Source organism: Hibiscus syriacus, unplaced genomic scaffold (assembly GCF_006381635.1).
Source record: "Hibiscus syriacus cultivar Baekdansim isolate YM2019G1 unplaced genomic scaffold, ASM638163v2 tig00110560_pilon, whole genome shotgun sequence".
NCBI lineage: Eukaryota > Viridiplantae > Streptophyta > Magnoliopsida > Malvales > Malvaceae > Hibiscus > Hibiscus syriacus.
The window spans coordinates 372,855-392,952 of NW_024062781.1; the positions used below are offsets into that span (position 1 = coordinate 372,855).

The following is a 20,098-nucleotide window of genomic DNA, read 5'->3' on the forward strand; positions in this document are numbered from 1 at the left end:
TCAGCTTGATCAAAGCCCAAGGTCCCTTTCACCTTGAGACCCCACCATTTGTCGTGGATGACCATTCGAAATCTTCAATAGAACCCCATGTCAACTCTATTGTTTAACGTAATTCCAACTGATCCCGATATCCATTCGTATCACCGCCTTTACCACCAGACTCATGGATGTCTCGCGACCAGAACCCAATAGTGGGATGCTTCATCATCAATGTTTTCTCTGATCTGCCGTAGGTAAGCTCCGGTCTTCTTTTTCCATTCGTTTTGCCTTCTTTTTTAACTTGTTATAGCTTGATATGAGATAATTTGGGTGAGTGGTTATTGAAGTAATGAGATCGGCCTATACTGCCATATCTTCGTCGCACGTGCTACCACGCACCTCCACATCGCATGGGGTCACATTTCCAAGCTATATTCCTCTAGAACCAGTTTGATTAACCGAACCAGTATGAATCAGGTTTGGTTGAACTAGTCGATCCAACCAAATTGACAAATCAAATCCTTGTGTAACATCCCAAACTACGGGTTAGTGACTAAATTGTAAAATTTTAGAATTTGAGGATAACAGTAGATTAGTTGAATAGTTTAATGATTTATGTGAAGATATTTCCTGAAAGTTATTGGTAATTATTAAAAGAATGAAAGGGCAAAATGGTCATTTGACTTGGAAATAATATATATGTAGCTGAGGATAAGATGAAGGAGATATTTTCTCCACTTCTCTTCTTCATCTTCTGTCTTCTTCCTCCTCCACGTGAGAGCTCAAGCAAAAGGTAAGATTTATTCGTTGTTGATTATTAGCTGAAATTTAAGTTGGGTTTTGATCCTTAGATAATAATTAAGCTTAAGGAAAGCTTAATTTGTCTTAAAATCAAAAGATGAAGAAGTTATGAAAGATTAAAGAAAATGAGTTTTTAAGTGAAATTTTGAATAAGAAGGTTTAAATGAATTTGGAGAATGAATTCGACTTGTCATCTACGAGAATAAGAAGTTAGAAGTGTTAGAATTCAGTTTGGATAACATGGAAAATTTGGTATGATTCTTAGCCTTAAGAATTTGGATGAAATATGAAAGATTATAAGGTGTTGGAATGATAGGAATTGGTTAAAGTTGTTATAGAGGAATTTAGTAGCATAATAAGGGTTTTATATATGAAAATTTGAGTGAAGTGTTGATGATTTTCGGATGAAATAGCCTATTTTGGGCAGGTGCATCGATGCACTATGAGTGTGTACCAATGCACTAAGACAAAATTTGAAGATGGATCGATGCATTAAGGGGTGCATCGATGCATGGGAATTTCGAACCTAATTTGGGTACTGATGCACCCATAGTGCATCGGTACACTCCTAAAGGAAATAGGAATATGAGTTTATTAAATATGTTTAAGTTAATAGCATTGAAGTATAAGGTTTAGGCTTCTGATAACCATCTTGAAAATTATATTTATGTAGATACAGAGCCTAAACGAATTTTGGAACAATCGAAGGATTAGGATTTATTGAAAGCATGCAAGGCTAAGGTGAGTGCAATTTAATTTGTGCTTAGGTTATTGACAAACATTGGCTTGCGATGAGCCAGTGACGGAGTTACTATGGTAATAAGTAACTTTTAAAATGTTATGTGATTATTATTTGTGCATTAGTACATAGAAATTGATGTATGTTATTATATGTGCTATGTGATATATGTTACATGATATGAACCTATATGATACATGTTATATGATATTAGATTAAGTGATGAAACATAGATATATATATATATATATATGATATAAGAATAAAACATGAATCAAATGATATTTAAGTATGTGAATATAATATATGTGATAAGTGATGTATGTGAATCATATGAACACAAGAGAAGTGTTATAAGCTAAGTGACATATGATTATGAAATCATATGAAAAGTGAAATGTGCATGTGAAATGATATAAATGATATTGCCCATGTTATCTGATATGAGAGCTAGTGGTATAGTTGACATGCCAAGAGTCGAGGGTTACAGTGTTCCTACGGGACATAGTGGTCCTTCGGGACAAATTTCAGTGCCCCTAGTGGGAATTTTATGAGCTGTGGTGAGAGCATTTGTGTACAACCTCAGTGTACTCACATACCTTCAGTTCTCAACAGTGTACATGGGCTAATAAAGAGATTTAATAAATATACTGAATACGATATGTATGTGTTTTTATATGATATGATCGTAATAAATGTTCATGCATTTGATATGAATTATATGATGTTGAGTGTATTTTTTTCTGAAATGTTTTATGGTTTCCATTATATGTTTATATACCTCACTAAGTCTATGACTTAGCGTAGCGAAAAGAGAAGTAAAGAGGAACAAGACATGTCAGTTCTCCTTACCAAATATCAGATCAGAAATATCGATTGAATTACATGTATTTTGTTAAATAGAATTTTAGTTGGCATGTAAAGAGGAACAAGACATAGTTGGAATGTTTTAAACGTATATATGTAAATGTGAATGCATAGTAATGAATGGTTAAATTTTTACGAGTTTTATGTACATTTTACGAAAATCACTGTAGCAGTACATCGATGCACTGTAGCAGTACATCGATGCACTGTAGCAGTGCATCGATGCATAATTTTGCTTCGAAATTTTAGTGCATCGATGCACTGTAGCACTGTTAATTACTATTTATGGTACTGTTCATACCGTATTTTACTGTTTATAAATATATTTTTGCCTCAAAATTTTATAACAAATACAATTCAACAATATATGATCGTATTTTCTTAATATAAGTTCAAATGTTTGGTTATTTTGCATGAATAGGTTTTGAAATGTCAATGTAACATCTCGGACTCGTATCCGGGTCGAATACGGGTTGGGGTGTTACACCTTGACCCTCTAAATCATTAACTTTGACCTGACTATTGACTTTGATCACGTTGACCTTTGAATTTGACCAAAAAGTTAAATTTTTTGTATTTTATATTTCGATTCGATCTGTTTTTCCGATTAAATTCCATTTCTAATGTAATTTATTTTGCTATGAATCCGAGATATTATGGGATGGTGAATTCACATTCTAGAATGATCGAATGTAGTTTAATTAGTCAACCAATGTGGTCTGAAAATTGAGGTAATACTCTACTACCCTATGCATGTTTTACGTTACATGTTGCTAATTGTTTGATGCATGATTTAAAATGTTAGTATAGTAAATCCCGATGAATATTCTTAATTTGTACTAAATATGTTAAAAAGGATATGAAATTGGTTATGACTAGATCAAATTGTTTAGAAAATGAAAGACCGACAAGGAATAATTTTAAGGTTGGTGATTAAGTGAAAAAGGAATTAAACTTATGATATGTAAATTCTAATTCGTTAAATATTAAATGCTAAAATACATTAATAATAAATTATGAAAATACCCATGTGATATAAAAAGATAAGGATAGTCTCTGAAAGTGATAAATAACCCTAAAAAGGCTTGTTTAATCTAATTAAATTACTGATGTGTGTGTTAAATGATATATTTGTTTATAAAATTTTGATATTTGATTTTAACCTTCAAGATTGTAAAAGAATTAGAATTTCAATTCTTGAATAAACATCAAGAGACTAATTTACTAAAAGTAATTTAAATGATTGAATTACCCTTGAGACAAAAAAAGAACATGAATCTTCTCTGATGTGGAAATGACCAAGGAATTCATTTTTTTACTTGTTAGAAATACGAATTCAATGATTAAATTTCTCATCTGATTAAGAAATATTGATAATTGATTCAAATCCTTTGAGATCAAAACATACTTAGATATTCTAATTTATGAATAAATATCTGAAGACCAAATTAGTGGAAGTACTCTATATTCAGAATTGGATAAAATAACCATAATAATCTGGAACGTTGATATGACTAGAATAACCTCGAATACTGAAATTGCTTAAATTACCTGTATGACCAAGAAATAGGTGAATACACTTGGACAATTATGGAAACACAAATGAATCTATATGTTGCACAATTCCTAAAGGTTATGAAGTCATTTTGGATATTGTTGCCATACACAAATAAATAATATCATCGAATTACATGTTCGTTCCCTCGACATCTGTTCAATGGTGATATTGATGGTGATCAATTCTACTAGTGATGTTATTATTAAGGGATGAATATTCTTAAAGTATATTGGTTCGAACGAATGACAAGTATTGTAGTGTTGAGGTATGTTTAGTTCGATTTGACTCGAAATCTTGAGAATTCAATATAAATTCAGCATACAACGAATTATCATTTTACCCTTATTAGGTTAATTTTACTAAAAATTATCCTAGTAGTAAAATGAATAAAATGCTCTAATGGCTTAAATAATGAAACCAATATCGTAATATCAAAATATTAAATTATTCTGATGTAAAGGTTCCTTAATAACTTCATGATGCACTTGAATCCTCTATGGTCCTGAAGCATTGATTTATAAAAGTTTGAATAGATCCGTTAGTAATCAAACCCTTTTAATATGGATCTCATTCCTGAAATCCGATCAATTTTATGTAAGTTCATATTTTAAATTCCTGATAATTATCAAGTGCCTCCAAAAAATATCTAAATCCTCTAGTGTATTCCCTATTCACAAAGATGTTTTCTATGATTATAAAGGTATGGCTATGATGTCTGAAATAAAAACTCAATCTCTGATCTCTGTTTCTTCATATATAATATAGGCTCTTGATCTCTAATATTACTCGTTATTGGTTACTATATGTATGATCTGATTTTTATTGGGGTACTGTATGAGTAAGATTATAGAGTTATGACGTTCAGCTCTGATCAAACTAGTAATTCATTATAGACTTAACGCGACCCTTGGGTAGACTCTTATGCCCTAAGGTACTATCTTGGGTAGGCTCTGAATCCCCAAGGTACTCTTTTATGTTTACTCTTACACCCAATTGATTTAGGATAAATCCTTATGGATGCAGTTATGGGAAAACTTAATATGAAGTGTTTGGTTGGAGGGTATCACTCTGTTTTAAAAATATGTTTTATTGAAATAAAATACTATTTTTGATTTTATTGGAAGAGACTAGACTCCTCGATTCCATCTTCTGAATCAGTCTTTTTGAATGTTTCCTCTTAACTATAAACTTCCTAACTGATACCTAAAGAATTAATTAGTGAAATCTCAACTCATCATTATGACCTGTATATGCCTGAATAACTAAGGAAAACTTTCATGTTGCATCATGTATCTGCTTGGCCTTTAACATCTTTTGGTAATATTGTATTACTAAGCTTTCCTAAAGTTTACTATGTTACTCACCATTTCAGGTTAAAGGAATTGATCATGAGCAGTTATCAACATCGGTAATGGGAGCTCCCTTGCTGTTGCTCGCGAGTACGATACCCATATAATTAAGGGGTATGTATGTCATATTTGTTTTTATAATGAGTCTGAAACTTGTACGATATTGTGTATAATTAAAATTTTATTTTTAATAATTGAATGATTTTTGAACTTGTATTTTATTTGTTAAGTTGTTTTACCGTTTTATATGTTTTAATAAAAAAAATCTTAAATTTTTATTGTAAGTCGCTTCGATAACTCTAATGTGGTACATTGTATCAAATCGAGTCACTCGAATCAGTTTGAGGATATTACAGTTATCATGTACTTTCTTAAATCCATTTTGCCCTACGCTTCCATGCGCGAGTGTAACACACTATTTACCATCAAATGTTGTATTGCGCGCACACACATATATATATTATTAATCTAGTTAAGTATAAGACATTTTGTTTAAAGATAATCCTTAATCATTTGACATTAGATGTTATATTTTTATGTTCAAAAGTAGGATTTCAAAAAATAATAACAATTTATTTACCAATTAAATTGTTTGGTTCGTGCTCTGCACACGTATATTTATATATTGATATTGGGTTATTTAGTAAGGAGGAGAACAAAATTGATCAAAATTTCTTATGTTTCAGTCAATATTATAGTTGTCTAAACATGAGAAAGAACAATAAAGTGGGGGAAGTATTGAATTTCCGATTCACATGAACAAGCAACGTAACAAGTGGATTATTGCCCAGTTTGTCATACTTTGAATTGCAGCCGAATAAGTAAAGATTAAAATCAGCGGGGAGAATCCAGAAACAACCTTGAGAAACAGAAAAAAAAATCCTTTTCCTTAACCTTCACGCCTCCATTAATACCTATTACCTCCTTTGTCTTTCTCACCGCTAAAATTAACTACTCCTACTTACAATCATAAAGAGAAATAACCCATGTTCTTCCCTGCAGTAATAATTCCCTCCCTCGGTTGACTATTCGCTTTCTCTCTCTCTTTTGAGTGCCTTTCGACTTCCTTTTAAAATCCCACCTCTTCTACATGGAACTTTTATGAATTGAGGAAACAGAGCTTTACAGAGTAAAAGAACAGGGGAAGTAAAAAAAGAATAGATAACTGCTGAGGTTCTCTCTCCTTTACTTCTTAAGCTTTCTTTCACTATCTTCTTCTCTCTCTCTCTCTCTCGTCTACATGGATTCTTTTAAAGACAAAGAACAACGACATCATGGTCACAACGAAGCTAACTGCATTTTGGTTCAGGGGCCTATCATCGTAGGTGCAGGACCCTCTGGACTAGCAGCCTCGGCTTGCCTCAAACAAGAAGGTGTACCTTCTCTTATCCTTGAGAAAAGTGACTGCATTGCTTCTTTATGGCAACACCGGACGTATGATCGTCTAAAACTCCATCTTCCCAAGCAGTTTTGTCAACTCCCACTCCTAGGGTTCCCTCAAAATTTCCCCAAGTACCCGACCAAACACCAGTTCATCTCTTACATGGAGTCCTACGCTTCGCATTTCTCAATCCAACCTAGGTTCAACCAGGCGGTGATAAACGCCGAGTTTGATCATGTTACGGCGTCTTGGAGGGTTAAAACTCCAGACTCCGAATACATTTCAAGGTGGCTCATTGTTGCCACCGGTGAAAATGCTGAGCCTGTAATACCGGACATTTCGGGTATCAATATGTTTAAGGGTCGCGTCGTTCATACAAGTTTATACAAGTCTGGCTCCGAGTTTAAAAACCAAAGGGTTTTGGTCATCGGATGTGGTAACTCCGGCATGGAAGTCTGCTTGGACCTTTGTCGATACAATGCAATCCCTCATATGGTTGTTCGAAACACAGTAAGTTCATTTCATTATCCAACTTGTACATTTCGGATTGTTTTCCGTATTGCTCATGTTATTATCCCGTTGATTTTCAGGTGCATGTATTGCCGAGGGAGATGTTCGAATTCTCGACATTTGGTATAGCCATGGCACTTCTCAAATGGTTCCCCGTGAAGCTAGTGGATAAGTTGCTTTTGCTGGTATCCAGCTTCACCTTGGGCGACACAGATCAAACGGGTCTTCGGCGGCCGAAAACGGGTCCGATTGAGCTCAAGAATGTCACCGGAAAGACTCCGGTGCTCGATGTCGGTGCACTATCACAAATAAAATCCGGTAAAATTAAGGTAAAAGTACAGACCCTCGCGTTCCAATCACTTTCTTATATGCTTTTCAAGTGCTTCAGTTGATTTTTTTAGACATTTCAGGTGATGCAAGGTGTTAAGGAGATCACACGAAATGGAGCTAAGTTCATGGATGGACTAGAAAATGAGATTGATTCAATATTATTGGCAACCGGATACAAAAGCAACGTGTCTACGTGGCTCAAGGTACGATAATAACGTACTTTTTTTACATGTTTTTTCCGTTAGTTTTTGTACTTTATTTGCCTTTAATGGAAATATAGGGGTGCGATTTTTTCGGCAAAATTTTCGAGATAATGTTCTCGAATTTTTTATTTAACGATATAACGTACTCCCAAGATTAATTGCTCAAATAGGACGAATTGCACAGTGTTGGCCGTAGGTCGCCATGCCTTCCGGGCGACCTACGGCGTGGCAGCTTCCCAGCATAGGTCGCCATGCACTCCGGGCGACCTTGTAGGTCGCCATGCACTCCTGGCGACCTTGTAGGTCGCCATGCACTCCTCCTGCTCCTCGCGTGATTCCTCTTGCCCTCGCATAGCTCGCTCGAATGGCCTCGGTCGGATGCCCTCAGTCGGATGGCTTCGGATGCCCAACGTGTTGGAACGTGCATGACACATGCAATCTCTCTCATAGCTAGCCGGGAAGACATGGCGACCTAGTAAGTCGCCCGGATGGCATGGCGACCTACGACCAACACTGTAGATTTCACCCTATTTGAGCAATTAATCTGAGGAGTGCATTATCTCGTGAATTAATTTATTCGAGAACGTTATCTCGAGAGTTTAGCCGATTTTTTCACCAAAGATGGCATGCCTGAAACGCCGTTTCCTAACGGATGGAAAGCGGAGAAGGGATTGTACACGGTCGGGTTTACAAGAAGAGGGCTTCTAGGAACGGCTTCTGACGCCGTTAAGATTGCTAGAGACATTGGTGAACAATGGAGGATAATCAATGACGACTGTAATAAACAAGAACGTAAAATGTAATATAAATATTTACCGACGGTGGCTTTCGTTACCTCTTGTGACTGAGATTCATATGGTGATGTAAGCTTGTGCAGAATAAATCCGTATTAAAATAGAATGTATTTTAATTTCAAATTTTATTAGAAATCTGTGCTTAAATGTATAAATTATTTTTAAAAAAAACTAGAAACTATTAGTAAATTGTATAAAAGAAACAAGAGATGTCCATGTAGAAATAGACAATATATAAATTCAAACAGAAATACAAAACAGTGGAGGTTTCTATAGCAGTAGACAAATGAGGGCAGAGAAGCAATTAGAAGACAATTGGTGTGACTGGACACTTCAGCGCTGTGGCATTCCTTAGCAGCGACAGTAAGTATATCGCAACGCACAACTTTGTTTGCATCTAAAGTCTACGGTCTCTTCTGAAATTTACATTTAATCATGTCTATGGAGTTGGGTTTCTTGTTTTCTCTTTCTGCTTCATGCCTGATAATTGAGAAAATGATGGGGCGATCTGACGCCCTCCCTTCCCTTCTATTCCATTTTACGACTTGGCTTTTCTTCATAAAACGGATTGACAGATCTGCCTTGTTCATCTCATTGCTCTCCACGTAACAGTCTATTCGATGATTGCTGATGCTAACAAATCCCTTCTTCTCTCTGCCGCTATAATACAAGTTTACAGTGATAGAGAAGTGAAGGGGTGAGTTAAAATGAAAGGTGGGGATTTGGATTCTGGGAAGAGCATTGAATTCGAATATCACCGTCACACGATTCCAAAAGGCATATTTCTCTCACGTCACTCTTTCTGTCTGTGACCCTTGTTTGGCACTGAGAAGAGGCAGATTGCATTGTTTAATGATCAAACAGATGCAGGTTTTCTCGATTTTTTCGCTTTGCATGCTCCCCATCTGCTCGACCTATTGCCTACCATCTTTTTTACTTCACCAACGTCGGGTAATTGGTCATCTTTTAAAGGTGGATTTCACTTTCAGAGTTGGGTTTTGATTTTGAAATCAACAGGGTGGCGCGTGCATTAAACAGGATGTCGGTGTATGGCGGAAATTCGGGGATCGATTCAGGGGGCGTATCTATGAAATACAAGTATAGACTGGCATGACATGGCATGCGTATGTACTGATCGAAGACTGATGTTTGTGCACACTATTCATTACTGATATAACAGTTTTATTATCTTTCTTTGGATCTTGTTGAGATGATGATGAAATAATATTCCACTTCGCCATGGTTCAGTGCTGAAATAATGTTGGGCCCACTTTATATCACTGCCATGTTGCTTACTGCGTCGACGTTATCTTAGCTGACAGCAGATGGGAGAAGAACTGCCAAAGAGAGACATTTCCATGCCAGCTTACCAAAGACATTTAGGTGAAATTTAAATAATTCTTTTAAAAGATTTACAAAACTAATAAATTTTATTTTATGATTTTTTATGGCTCCAATTGCATCTCCATTAAAAGCTTCGCCCAATTTATGCAGAGATTCATGAACGGCATCGCTTCTGGTAAGCAAATGAAACACTTGCCAGTTGCCTCCTCTTCAATATCATAAAACAAAGACCAAGCATGATCTAATTTGATTTTTCATATACTAGCCAAAAGATTAACAGTTTGATATAGAAGGTGAGCGTTGTGATTGGTTTGATGACCATTAACGGTTACGGTTTGGGAGAGAAATAGGAGTTGTTCATGAAAGATAACCAGTTGATGTGAGCGATGAAATATTCAGCACCTCCATCGGGAGAGTAAACGAAGACGGCTTCGCCCCATCGAAACCAAATATGGAGAGTGGATCAAGTTGTATATAACCCCCCCCCCCCCCCCCGGTTCCTTCACCTTCACGGTTGGAGATCTTCTTACTGTAATAACACCAAACGCTACTTGGTTTTTCGATTTCTTCTTACAGTATATAATTGAACCAGCATTGAAATTCCGAATAAAAAATGCAGGCGTGGAGTAAAAGAAGAGTGTTTGCAGGGAATCATAGGGTGATGCTGAACAGAGACAGAGATCGGTGTTCTTTGGGAGCATTTGCGGTTCCGAAGGAGGGTACAATCATTAAAACACCGAAAGAGATGGTTGACGAGGAACGTCCTCGAGTTTTCAAGGATTTCGATTTCATGGACTTCGTCGATTATGCAAACTCAGAAGGTTCATTGCAAATTGACTCCTGTTTTCACATGCTGCTCTACCATGAAAATACGGTAAAAATTCAAAACGTATTAAGCATCAATGACAGGCATGAAACAGATAGCTCTTCGTAATAAGTAGGGATAGCAGCAAGTCAATATCTGCAATTTCTGTAATATCCAGCTTCGAACTACGCTTAAACTTTATACCTCTCTTTTATCTTCAGTGCCAGGTTCTGCTGCTTGAACCAGATTTCTTCCATCTCTCGCCATAACGACAGAGCCTCGAGGAACGCCTGCAACTTTATTCAGCAATGAACACCATAAACATACTAAAACTGGACTCTTTCGTATCAATTGCGGAATTCAAATTTATATTTAGAAGGATCACCTGTTTGTATCGGGATTCGATCGCCGGAACCAGTTGCTTGACTTACATTACCAGGAAGGGCTGTCTTTCCCTGAAGTTCTCGTGAGAACGTGATGCTACCAACTGCTTCAGGTTCCCCATTGGGTACATAATTTTCACCAACTGTCCTCACAGCAGATTTAGGAGAGTAAGTTGTCGACCAAGATCCTCCGTTCGAGCCGGCCAATGCCATTATCATGTCTGCCTGAAGTAACCATACAGCATATAGTTGTCATTAACAGAAATGTATATTACGAAACAATATACCTGACATGATATTCACGCGACATATTTTAAGATTATGCAGCCATTAAATATCATGCTTGTTGAAGTTAACAAAAGTGTGGCTGCAAACTAACCCTCTTCAAGCTTCGGAAAACTCGAATCATAAAAGAGGAAAGGTTGCACCAACTGGAGCTAAAATCAATGATTAACAGGCATGAAGTACCCTAATAGCCAATGCCAATGTGAAGCAACAAGATATAACAGAACACAACCGCCAGGTAAACTCTAATAACCAGAATTATAGATTTGCATATGAAATTACAACTAAACTCTAATAGCAATCAATTTTCCACTTGCTTAGAACCATTATCTCAGAAAATCGAGCAAAAAAGGTAAATCTCAGTAGCAATCAAATTTCCAAGTCTAAAATCTTCGGTCTCTCAATGATCAATGATCATTAGCAATCGAGTTATACCATATATGGTGTTAAGCTCAACAGTCCTCTTGTGCATAACATTGATTCAATCAGCAAGACAGAATTTTGAAACCTAGTTGCATCAGCTATTAATGGATTATATAACGTAACTATGATAGCAACTTACCCTAGCCGGCGAATGTTCGATCAGATGAAATACTTGAATCATATAGAAGTTTACAAGCAACTTGAGGTCCATTAGCATATAACAAGAAACTGACCTTGTTCAGATGCACATCATCAAAGACATGAGCCTGACCAGCATAAAATATAGTCATTTGTCGGCTGGCAGTTGTTAATCCCTGTCGACTGTAGCACAAAGAAGGCATTGCATATATAATCTCTACATTTCTTTTCTTTGCAGAGCATGACAATAAAAAAAAAAGAACAAAAACTATTATATTCACCTTGGAGGAACTAAAGACTCTGTTTCTGAATACGAGCACCAGACGTAGACCGTTCTCCACTTGACAGTATCCCAAATGAACCCTTTTCAGCGGGAACACTACTAGCATTAATAGAAGTTAAAATTCCAGGGCCTTTAATTCCAGTTCTAGATCCTTCATCGGCAGCAGCGTGAGAGATACCAGATGGACCGACTTTTGTATCCTCGGACCTGTTTGAAGATACTTGATGCACAAAAGGCGCAAAGTGACCACCACGTGAACCATACTGAACTACAGAGGGGACACCGCTCCCATTTGGTAGCATTACCTTCAAGTCTGCCACAATGGGAGGCTGCAATATACGAGACGTAGAAGAATGACTCATCGACTTCATACCAAGGGATACTTCGTCCTCATTGGACCATCTAGGTCGCTCTTCTCCGGACCCATTGCGGAGCATCTGAACACAAACATAAAGAAAATATTTACAACATAGGAATAACTAACAAAAAATTGAGTGTTTCTCTCACTTGAGAAGGGAGAAGTAAAACATGATAAAGACACGATATCGACAAAAACCTTCATCAAATGCAAGCTCTCAAGAGATTCATGAGCCATAAAGGCCGAATCCAAATTACTTCTCTTACTTCCTGCCAAACTGTTGCTTATATCCGCCCAGATTTCGCTCCTTGGACTGTAGTATGGAATCCCTCGAGATGATTTCCGACCTGTCTTTCTACTAATTTATGAGAAAAATGGATCAAACTTTAATCGAGGCGGGTTGAATCTCAACTCATAAGATTACATATTATTATGGCAAATGTAACAAGCTCGAAGATTAGGAATGTCAACATACTGAGATAATATGCATATAATTAGATCAAAACGAGTAAGAGCTAACACATAATGCTTAACGAAATACTGCAATTATGAAAAGCTTTTTGTTCGCAATAGATGACAACATTAGGTACCAAATCGAGGCATCAAACAGCAGCATAAAATCAAACACCATAATGGCTTAACCTACCTTCAAAAGGTAGACAAATTAGAGAACTACAAATTCACCAGTGAAAGTGAAACAATAACCCCTTATTTTTAACTCTATTTGATCCACAGCAAATTAACCAGAGAAAAAATAACATGTCAAGCAAAAGCAAAACTACCCATCAAACCATACAACAATAATCACATTTTCTTCATTCCATCATTCCCTAATGAGCGACTATAGTCTAAGTTTTAACATGAAAATCACACATAGAAACAACGTGAAAAGGGAATGAAGAGAAACTAAAAAACCCAAGTAAGATTCCGCAAAGCTAAAAGCAAACAACTTCATTAAAACTTTTTAGCGTTGAAGAAAATGAAGCAAAAAAGAATAAGAAGAATCTTAAAGGGAAAGATGGCGAAACGAACCAGAACCCCGAGATCAGAGTGGAATAGATGGGTCCATGGCCAGCTCCACCACCGCCACCAGAAAGCACCGACGGAGGCTGAAGGAGACGGGAAGCATCTGGGAACCTTGCGTCATGGCCTTGGGGGCTAAAACGACAGAAGAATTTGCAGCTTTCGTACCCAGGAAGTCGTGGAACATTGTTGGCTTTACTGCTGTGCTGCGGTATTGCAAATGAATTGGGGTGTTGGTAGTGTTGCTTTCAGAACGGCCATCTCATCATCATAACCAATATAGTCTCCACATCACCACCATTCATCTGCATGCTGCCCTACTCCATAGCCTAGCTTCTAAATTCCTCTTTTTTTCGTCAAAAGAGCTCGATTTTTTATATATAAAAAACAGGGGAAAGAAACCGGTGTGAAACACAGAATCGAAGTCCTTTTATGAATTATTAAATGATTCTGAAAAAAACAAAAATTTAGATATTAAAATTAATCGAAATTAATAGTTTAAATACTAAATGTGAAATTTACCCTTAATAATAACATGTGAGCAGCAACAACATCACAAGCACAAAAGCCAAGGTAAATAATTCATCTAAAAATAAATATGCTGCCACCTAGAATTTTTTTTTTTTTACATATTTGATAGTTAAATTATATTCATATACTTGAATAAAGTATGGCTGTTAGAGATTGAATCAAATTTATTATGCCACACACCACGAACATTGAGGAATTATTTGTATCTTAGAGAAATTACAACTAGGGATGGCAACAAGTTGAGTTAGGATTGAGTTTTTGTCAATTCAATCCGACTCAAAAATATGAATCTTTCATTCGAATTTGATCTAATTCGAAAATTTTATAATCTCCACCAATCCGATCCAATTTGAAAAACATATAGTTTCCACCAGACCCGATTTTACAGTATGAAATTGGTTTGATCCGACCCGATTAAAAATAAGGATTTAATTAAATTAATATGAATTTTTTAAGATAATTGCATTACTATTATCGGGTTGGGTCAGAGTTTTCACCATATATCGAACCCGACTCGACCTCATCCCTTAGAAATCAAACCCGAATTCGATTTTTTTAATTAAAAAATATAACATTGTCAGATCGGGTCAAAACGTTTTGGAATCGGATTAAATTGTCATCCCTAGTTACAACTAATAGAATCTAAGCCAATAACTTTATGAAAAGAAAGAAAACTGCTTGTCAGGTTAGATTGCATAAGAAAATCAAGAATTTAAATTATGATTGAGTTCATTACGTGATTAATATAAAATAATAATTTAAAAACGCAAAATATTTAAAAGAAAAGGTTCTTTTGTGGAGCATTTGCTTTTGCCGAAGTGTTTGAATGGATCAGAGTCCTTTTCTTAGATATCATCATGGATTGGATTATGTCCAACTTTTTATTCATATGAATTCGATTCAAACAAAATATTTTTTTTATCTGTCATCTGATCTGATTTTGGTTTATGATAATTTGGTAGCCTACTGCATTTGCATGTTGCATAAAAGGAAATGAAATGCATAAATATGTAATTCGTCAAGGCACATGCAGTCTTCATGCCAATTTCTGGCAGCTTTACTAAGTATGTATATGGCTAAAACAACTGCAGACTGCATGGCAAATAAAATCCCTGATTAAAGAACCTTAAAAATGTTGAAAACATACTCGACTATATATATATATATATATATATGGGATAGGATCGGTTTATACTCAGAGTAATACTAAAAGTTTTATATCTTTTTATGACCATTGGAGGGAAGAAATCAAATGTTGAGATTAAAAGTAAGAATTGAGAAAATATTTACTAAAAAAAGTAAAGAATTGACCTCAGGTTTTGATTTCCCTCAATCATATAGTCCTAAAAAGGTTATAAACTCTTAGTTATACATTAAATGTAAGTAGATCCTAACCCTTATATATACACATGCACAGGCACATATACCAGCCATAGTTGTAGGCTAAAACTAAAAATCCACATAGCCCAAAAAGCCCAATTCACAGATGGATAAACAAAAACCAGCCTATAGTGTCAGCTTAATTATTGGAAATAGAAGAATATGTCAATTCTCTTTCATCTTTCTAGATATTCAGTTTTCATCTGGTAAAAAAATTGGTCAACTATACATTTAATACTTAAACTATTTTTTTTGATCCATTTAAGTATCTAAACTTTCATTTTTTTCAAAATCATACATAATGTTTAGTTTTTTTTTTCTATATTATTACTCGTCTTTAAAAACTTAAACTATCAGTTTTGATTCGTTTTAGTACCTAAACTTTTGATATTTTCAAACTTTCGTTAAAATGAACGATGATATTAAAACGAAATAAAAACTAAAATTATTACGGCGAGGTATTAAAATGAAATAAAAATTAAATTTTAGGTATAGTTTTGAAATAATTAAAAATTTAGATACTAAAACAAATTAAACTGATAATTTAAATACTAAACAGGTAATCTGCCTCGTGTCAAAAGCTTGCTCCCATGTCCGCCGTTGGCGCCTTCCCCTTAATTCAAATGTAAAATGTTCCTTCTGATTTGAAAAACAACAGCTAAATTATTCAAAACGATTTGACTTCATAATAAATTTGCCTCTTCGACCAAGGCTCGATTCTACAGATTAAATCCTTTATTTCGTAATAATATTGGATTCCACACGAATCAATTTTTATAGATTTTAAAAGACTTACGTAAGGGCAAAATGATTGAGTGATGTAGATAAAATGTAATTTCGTCGATATCTTGAATGATTGAAGAAGACATTTGAGAATGATAATTATAGGCGAGGCGTGATATAAATGAAATTGTAAAACTTTAATATTCAAATGAAGAAAATTAAATAAAAAAAAAAGAAAATGACGTGCATGATACATTGATTCCATATCAATAAAAAACATTCTATATGATGTCAACACATGCGACTCTCATATCACCATTTCATTTATAATTTAACACTCGAATGATCAAAATAAGAATAGATTAATAATTTATTAAACAAAGTAAAAAATAAATTTTAATGATAAAAAAAGATAATTGAATAATAAAATTTATAATTTATTCGATTAAAAAATGATGTCAATTTGTTCTCTTACTATTTCACTTTTAATTCAATCTATAACTAAAATTTTCAAATAAGACATAAAATATTTTTGAACACAGAAAACTTTGATGAATGATTGCTTGCTACATTGATTACACAATAGTGACAATGATTTCTGAACAAAAATGGGATGGAAATTAGGTGGGGAAGGTAATTGTAGATGTAGCGAGCGGGACCATGCATATAGGGATATATTTAGGTAGGATCGGTAAGGCCGGTCGTTCTAATAAAAAATTAAAAATATTATATATTTTAAATTTTTGTTTATACATTTTTATTAAAAGTTTGTTCTCATCTCATAAAATTTTATAAATTTAAGTTTATAATTTTAAAGTTTTATAAATTTAAATTTATTTATTCTAACATAAAATTTTATATCTGTACCTCGAGGATGCGCACTTATTTGTCATCGCTTGGTGAAATTAATACTAGTAAAAAGTCTACTTTGTAATTTCCCGGCGTCTGAAAAGGGAAAAAAGGTTTTCATTATTACTGCTGTAATTTTTCTATTCTTTTGAAAGTTCAAATTATTTGATCTATGGAATTAATATTCCCATTATTGCTGAGTTAAAATCAACCGCTTTGTTCACTTTGTCTTTATATTTTATTGCCTTTTTTTTTTGTTAAAAAAAGTACAAAGGACCTTATATCTTTTCATTTTATCAGTAATTAACAACTCTTCAACTTCTTTGGGTGAATTTTTCAGAAAGATTACGTCTTCTTGATATTTCCTAATCAATTTGACGATTAAATCTGCTACACGATTGATCTCTCTAGATATGTGCTTCAACTATACTTCCTAATTTTTTTTAAGAATTTTTCTATGTACTGCATAATGGTAAGCTTTCTATGTTCAGGCGAATTTATTGCTTTAATATCTCATTAACGAAAGATGTTACAATATTTAATGCATTTACATGAAGTAGATAACATCACATGCGGTTAAAAAAATTAAAAATAATGAAAATTTAATTAATTTAATGTGGTAACATAACCTAATTCACTTATATTTATTGTCATCATGAAATATAAATCCGAATAAAATAATATAAAATATCTTAAAATTTGAAGTATATTAATTAAATTTTAGCATTTACAAACAGTTTCCATTTATATCTTCTTTTTATATAGAACATATAAATTTGCAGCGTAAAAAAGTTGGGGCATTGGCCGCTCCTCCTGGCCCCATTGGCTATTTTTGTCACTGTTGTCGATGTTAACTTCTCCGGTGGAAGATAAGAAGCCGAGTTAGAAAAATCTGGAACAATGTTTTACTATTTTTCGGAAGTAATATTTTACAATGAAACTTAAATAAAAATACATTTTTTTTTGATAATTCAATTATAAATTAATCCAAAGAAGGTAGCAAAGCTGCTACAACATATAGAGTCAAAGCATATCCAAATCAAATCCCCCACATGTTACATAGAACAAAGTTCATCCCATCAAACTTATCGATAGAACAAACCGATAAATGAATCTTCACAACCCAACACAATCATCAATTTCCTTAATAAATCTAAAAATCCCTCGAAACTACTTAAAGTTACGTTCTTCTCATACAAAATAAAAAAATCCCACCTAAATCAATTTGAGGATACAAACTATAAATGGCTAACCTTTAAGTTTTTCAACAATTCATTACAAAGCACTGCTTCAATCAGTAATGTTTCACTGTATACCGTAAAATTGCAAGATCTTGATCTAATCATTATTATATCATATCTTTATTACTAATTAAGGTGATGCTTATTTTTTTATCATATAGATTATTCATACTTAGGACTCTCAGATTGATTTTCGATACACGATTTTTATTTGTGGATAATTTTCTTACGTCTCTCGATTCTAATTTACAATTTATCAATGACTTTATATTCTTTTGTGATTCATTTGATGATGTGATTAAATATGTCCATAGTTATCATTTAATCAAGTTTATTTAGTTAGATTTTTTAATTTTTTTGTACGATCATTATGAGATCTTAATTAAATAATTTTTATGTTAATAATAATAATTTTTTTTATTGTTTGTTTAATTTATTGATATAATCATAATTTTTTGTTATAATTTAAATATATATATTTTAATAAAATTAACTGTTTCTATAAAAATTCCGTTCCATTTGTACTTTATTTATTTATTTACTCTTTGGAACTGATGGCGAAAGCAAACCAAAAGAAATTTAGCTAAATATGAAAAATAAAAAACGGATCAAAACCGAGGGAGTTAAAAAGTCAAAGTAAAGAGAGAAAAGAAACAGTGTGGAAGAAGCAAAAATAAAATAAAATAATGGAAATAATAAAAATAAATTTAAAGTAGTTTAAACTGTAGCACCGTCCCGCTCAAGCAGCTACGCTCTCCTCTGTCCTTTATATCAAAACACTTTCTGCGAAAATAACAGCTCACTCACTTCTTTCCCTTTCCTCTGATAGAATCGGACAAACGGAAATCAAAATAAAAGCCAAAAATAAAAGCGAGAGAAATAATAAAATTTCATCTCAGTACCTCTCCGAGCTTCTTCGCTTTCGGTATTGGAGCCCTCGGAAGCACGGTAAGCTCTCTGTCTCTTCGGTTACGCATTTTGTTTTGTTTTGTTTTTTTCATTTTTCATTCTGAATTTTAATCGATCTTTTAATTGCATGACGTGTTTACTTATGAATTTGTAGTTTTCTTAGCAATTATAATGGAGTCTCCGTCTTTTCTTCTTCTAGTTTTTGGATTGCTTTGCTAGGATATGAGTTGATGTTTCTTTTCTTTTTCAAAGATGTCGATGATAAAATGTAATTGTTTAGGAATTAGGTTTTTGAGTTTCTGGTTTCTTTTCTACCACGAGGAAAATGAAGAACACTGTATAAATCCTCTGTTTGGCTACCTTAAAAAGAAAAAAAAATCAAGTATGGGATTCTTCTGAATACATATTGAAACAATATGAACTTTAATTGCGCCGCCATTTAAATTTTGAATTGTAAAGTGATTTTAAAAAATAAATCAGAACGTTACTGCAAAGTTTTGTAGCTTAAATCACAAATCTGGTTGCTCTGTTCAAAGCTCCCTATAGACGCTTTAAACTGTTGGAACTTGGTACTTTATTTGGATTATTAAAGCTCTAGAAATCGAATATATGAAAATTGAAAATGACGACCTCTGACGTGGTAGGTCTTCATTTATATGAACCGGTGGCAGAGAGAGAGTAAAATTGCAAAAACCAACTGCAACGTCTTGTTGCAGCTCCTATTCAAATCCTTGAGGAAAACAATTTCTAGCGTAAGAAACAAGCGGTAACTTGTGCATGAGGCTAAGAGTTTTTTTGGGTTGATAATTTCTATGAAATGGAAAATAGCGACCTGTCATGACTCGGTAGGTTTATATGAATATTGATAATGGAGAGAGCCAGAACTGCAAAATAACAACAGTAACATCATGT

General features: G+C 34.1%; 1 protein-coding gene and 1 pseudogene across 1 annotated transcript; one reads left to right on the plus strand and one right to left on the minus strand.

The window, feature by feature from the left end:
• Nucleotides 1-6,533: 6,533 nt before the first annotated feature.
• LOC120132271 (probable indole-3-pyruvate monooxygenase YUCCA4) lies at nucleotides 6,534-10,789 on the plus strand. The gene is made up of 7 exons (XM_039149069.1): nucleotides 6,534-7,184; nucleotides 7,265-7,513; nucleotides 7,595-7,717; nucleotides 8,314-8,494; nucleotides 9,124-9,208; nucleotides 9,529-9,592; nucleotides 10,475-10,789. Exons 1-7 carry the CDS (start codon nucleotides 6,534-6,536, stop codon nucleotides 10,787-10,789), a joined length of 1,668 nt encoding a protein of 555 aa, XP_039005000.1.
• On the minus strand, nucleotides 10,726-19,254 carry LOC120132272 (annotated as a pseudogene).
• Between the last annotated feature and the right edge of the window lie 844 nt (nucleotides 19,255-20,098).

Bases quoted from the DNA above. Each gene is read 5' to 3' on its own strand.
- LOC120132271 (XM_039149069.1), top strand. From the start codon at position 6,534: ATGGATTCTTTTAAAGACAAAGAACAACGACATCATGGTCACAACGAA. The intron at 7,718-8,313 runs GTACGATAATAA...CGTTATCTCGAG, and splicing joins ACGTGTCTACGTGGCTCAAG to AGTTTAGCCGATTTTTTCAC. The intron at 9,209-9,528 runs GTGAGTTAAAAT...TGAAATCAACAG, and splicing joins AGTGATAGAGAAGTGAAGGG to GGTGGCGCGTGCATTAAACA.